Source organism: Salvelinus sp. IW2-2015, unplaced genomic scaffold (assembly GCF_002910315.2).
Source record: "Salvelinus sp. IW2-2015 unplaced genomic scaffold, ASM291031v2 Un_scaffold5364, whole genome shotgun sequence".
Classification (NCBI taxonomy): domain Eukaryota; kingdom Metazoa; phylum Chordata; class Actinopteri; order Salmoniformes; family Salmonidae; genus Salvelinus; species Salvelinus sp. IW2-2015.
The window spans coordinates 24684-29086 of NW_019946629.1; the positions used below are offsets into that span (position 1 = coordinate 24684).

Below are 4403 nucleotides of genomic sequence, written 5' to 3' on the forward strand. Positions count from 1 at the left end.
ACGTTAATTAGATTGATGCTTGTCAAGCGACTCTAGGGGGTTTACCCACAATTATTGTTCCATTAGCATTCTACATTGTCTTTTGGGGCTGTAGCCACAAAGTACGTTTTTTATGCAATTTTTTTTTACACTGTTTTTGAAAATGTTTAGATGAAATGGTCTTAGTCATGTGTAATTAGTCAGACATTGTTACCAATATTGTTAGCTTGGATTGCTTACTTTTCTTCGGACAGTGAATTGCTATTTGTTAGCATGTGCACTGCAGCTTTGTTATAAACCAGTAAAGAACAGCATTGAGCATTAGTACGTCATGTCTTATTTATACACTGCAGCTTTTAAATATCCTTCTTTCATTTCACCATTAAGTAAATATTAACCAACCTGACTGATAAAGTTCCTCTGTGGTGGTAAATAACTTGTGGTTGTCTTTCAGTCAAGACCTCAACGCCACCATATGGGACGGTTCATAACGTCCTTATCACAGTCGTAAAAACATGCTAATGATTAACTAGTAGAACAGAGAGAACGTTACACAAAGAGTTTGATTGTAGAGATCCAAAGGACTCCTTACGTCACCATTTAATACAGGTCAGTGCTTCTCTCTTTTCTGTTACGGTCTTTGGATCAGGACTCGCGTCACTGGAGCTGTTGTTGAATTAAGACTGATGTCCTTTTCATCTCTGAATATACTGTAGATCTGCGCTCAACAATTTCTGCAACATGGGGGTTGAATGTTGGCAGATGGATGGTGAGAATTGTGTTCTATTGACAATGACAACAGTTATTCTGTATCTGACAATGACAACAGTTATTCTGTATCTGACAATGACAACAGTTATTCTGTATCTGCAACTGATTTGTATGGAAGGGTACTGTTGAAGTGTTTAATCATCGGTGACTGATTTTGTTCTTATCTTTAGAGTGCAGTGAGAAGAAGAAAATGTGGGCAATCATTTTCTCTGTAATTGCCACTTCAATCGTTGTGCTGAGTTTGACCTTTGGTGTTTACTTTGGACTGGTGGTGAGATATCTGTTACTTATACATTAGATTACATAGTTATGTGGTATGAACTTAATATGGTATTACCTAGTTTAGTTAACAACTAACATGTTAAGGCTGCTGGGTAACTGGGTATATTTAATAAGTTATCAACTCAGAAAATCAGGTTGAGTTAACATAACTAGGAATACAATATGTTACATTCTAACAAGTTCATACAACTTCACATTTGAGATGAGCAGGGTTAACCCATATTTTAAAAGTTGAAACACTACAATTTTACAATTTTAGAGTATCCTTAAAGCAAAGAGATTGGAAGCCATTTTATCAAGGCGGTACACAGTCACCCATTAAGTCTGTATAAGGAGTATCTACAGTAATTAAGACGTCACTGTTACAGAAGGAGACGACTTTCCCGCTGGACATGGCACCAAATTCTATTGATGACAAATACGATGGCTGCAGAGACGAAGCTTTTAAGAGGGTGGATAGCTACTACCTCCCACATGAGAAAAACACCACCACTAACTTCAGAAGAGCCTGGGACATAGCAGAGAAACATGCATCCATTCCAAAAGATGGTCTGCAAAAAGTGCATTCCATCGCTATGTATTCGTACACAAATAACAAACCCCAACCTCCATCCGAGTCCATCTTCATAGACTTCAACGAAGCAGTTAGACAAGGCAGATATGGGTATGGAACATCATTCCAGTACCATTCCCTGCACTTCTATCTGACTGACGCCATTCAGATTCTCAAACAAAGTCAAACAACATGTACGACCACCTACCGTAGAACCAAGGTGTATTTTGATCGAAATGTTCTAAACAAAGAGATCCGTTTCGGAATCTTCGCCTCCAGTTCTTTAAATAAGTCATTACATATGTTTGGCAACACGTCCTGCTTTGAGATCAACACGTGTTTTGGTGCCAACCTGACATATTACTCTGCCTATCTCAATGAGAGTGAGGTTTTAATCCCGTCCTATGAGGTCTTTAGAGTCACTGCTGTCCAGACAAACACGTGGTGTGACGTCGTCTACACACTGAATAGCACCGGAATATCGAAGAGCAACCTGAACTGCAGATGGGTTTACAATGGAGCAGAATCAGATCTGAGAAGCAGCTTTTATACATTCATCAGAGCATCAGATACAGCCTACATAATACTCTTTATTATGTTGATAAATATTGTATTTCACTGATCATTCTGCCCTGAAACAATGATACAATGATACAATGAGGAATCTTAACCACTTTCCATATCACAGTTGTAATGATCCTGTTAAGAACAACTCTCTGTGCTTGTATGATTTTCTTTCCTGACATTGTCATTTCATTTGGTTTTAAAATATCGAAATAAAGGAACTTTAAATTTGCCCTGCAGCTTTTGTTGAAATCAATCAAAAAAAGTATTAAGAATGATTATGTTACATGTCATCTTTATACACTGCCTGTAAATCTGGTATTAACCTATAGAGCCAGCTCTCTGACCAAGCATCCAGGCTGCATCACATCCGGCCGTGATTGGGAGTCCTATAGGGTGGCACACAATTGGCCCAGCGTTGTCCTGGTTTGACCGGGGTAGGCCGTCATTGTAAATAAGAATTTGTTCTTAACTGACTTGCCTAGTTAAATAAAGGTTAAAAAAAATATATATAAAAAATAATAAAATCAGTAGACCTTTTCAGACAGTCTGCAGACAGGAAACCGGAAGTCTTCAACTAAACAACCTCTTCCGGGCTCCAGTTCTGGTAAGTTCACTGTCATTTAATCAAGAAGATGATGGTCACACGTCCTCAAAGAGCTGCAAACATATTCATAAATGTGGTTCCGCCTGAACTAAACACACCTTTTCCTGGAAATTTGACAAATAYAAACCAGTMGTCAMCCATAACTTTGTTACGACCTAAGTGACCGTAATCATGACTGACCAGTGACCACACAGTGCAGGGTGAGAGTTTGGGGTCATGATGTGCAGGTCTGTTAAGGGGACTGTTTATCTCTATAGGGATACCTTATAACAGGGGTAGGCAACCCTGGTCCTGGAGTTCCGCAGGCACTTGATGTTTTTAATTTAACCGACCTGGAAGACCAGGTGTGTTGAATTCAGGAAATCACTAAGATGATCAATTAGCTCAGTAGCTCAGTGTGGTGCCTAGTTGGGACAAAACCCTGCAGTACCTGGGGCTCTCCTGGAACAGGGTTGCCGACCCCTGTCCTATAAAGTGGTGGAGTAAAGCAAAGCATTGGGTGTGGAATATGAGCTTTCTGACCCAAGTTCTATGAAATGGATATTACACACAAAACCAACTCGGAAAACGAAAATGTTCCTTATAATTCCTCTAATAAGTGCAATAAATGAAGGCTATTGTGTGCAGTAAATTCAAGAAAGCATGTGAGTAAGTGCGAGCAAGTGTGGTAAAAAAACTATACCGCTCCCCCATCTAACCAAGACTCCTCCTCGTAAGGTCCGACTTCCTCCCTCAAATAACCTTTCCTCCTCCCGTAGCCACCCCACCGGCTTCAAGGGAGGTATTCATCTCCAATAACGGCTTCACACTGATATTATAACTAATAAATCAAATCAAATCAAATTTTATTAGTCACATACACATGGTTAGCAGATGTTAATGCGAGTGTTGCGAAATGCTTGTGCTTCTAGTTCCGACAATGCAGTAATAACCAACAAGTAATCTAACCTAACAATTCCACAACTACTACCTTATACACACACACAAGTGTAAAGGGATAAAGAATATGTACATAAACGTAAGGCCTCTCAGAGGCGGTAGTGAGGTCTGGCAGGAAACGCATTCACCGGGGCAAACTACCTGCCCTCCGGACACCTACACCACCCGATGTCACAGGATAGGCATAAGATCATCAAGGAACAACAACCACCCAAGCCACTGCCTGTTCACCCGCTATCATCCAGAAGGCAAGAGGTCCATGTACAGGTTGCATCAAAGCAGGGGACCGAGGAGACTGAAAAACAGCTTCTATCTCAAGGCCATCAGACTTTTAAACAGCCACCACTAACATTTAGCGGCCGCTGCACAACTGGTCAACTCCAGCCACTTTAAAAATTGGGAATTGATGGAAATTTATGTAAAAATGTACCACTAGCCACTTTAAACAATGCCACTTAATATAATGTTTACATACCCTACATTACCCATTCTCATATGTATATACTGTACCTCTATATCATCTCACTGCATCTTGCCATGTCTTTTATGTAATACCATGTACACTAGCCACTTTAAACATGCCACTTTATGTTTACATTACCCTACGTACTCATCTCATATGTAATACACGTACTCTATACCATCTACTGCATCTTGCCATGCGTTCTGTACCACCACGCATTCGACAGTATTTTGAGTGTAGTACAG

The 4403-nt window shown here is 40.0% G+C and overlaps 1 protein-coding gene across 1 annotated transcript; it reads left to right on the plus strand.

The window, feature by feature from the left end:
- The first annotated feature begins 563 nt into the window (after nt 1-563).
- On the plus strand, nt 564-2321 carry LOC112078179 (T-cell ecto-ADP-ribosyltransferase 2-like). The gene is made up of 3 exons (XM_024144489.2): nt 564-748; nt 921-1021; nt 1401-2321. The coding sequence occupies exons 1-3, from the start codon at nt 721-723 to the stop codon at nt 2205-2207; spliced, it is 936 nt and encodes a 311-aa protein (XP_024000257.1). The 5' UTR covers nt 564-720; the 3' UTR covers nt 2208-2321.
- Nucleotides 2322-4403: the final 2082 nt, after the last annotated feature.

What these genes read in the sequence shown, in the direction of transcription:
- LOC112078179 (XM_024144489.2), top strand. Translation starts at nt 721, where the DNA reads ATGGGGGTTGAATGTTGGCAGATGGATG. An exon ending in TGAATGTTGGCAGATGGATG is followed by an intron (nt 749 to 920) that starts GTGAGAATTGTG and finishes TCTTATCTTTAG; the next exon opens with AGTGCAGTGAGAAGAAGAAA. An exon ending in GTGTTTACTTTGGACTGGTG is followed by an intron (nt 1,022 to 1,400) that starts GTGAGATATCTG and finishes TCACTGTTACAG; the next exon opens with AAGGAGACGACTTTCCCGCT.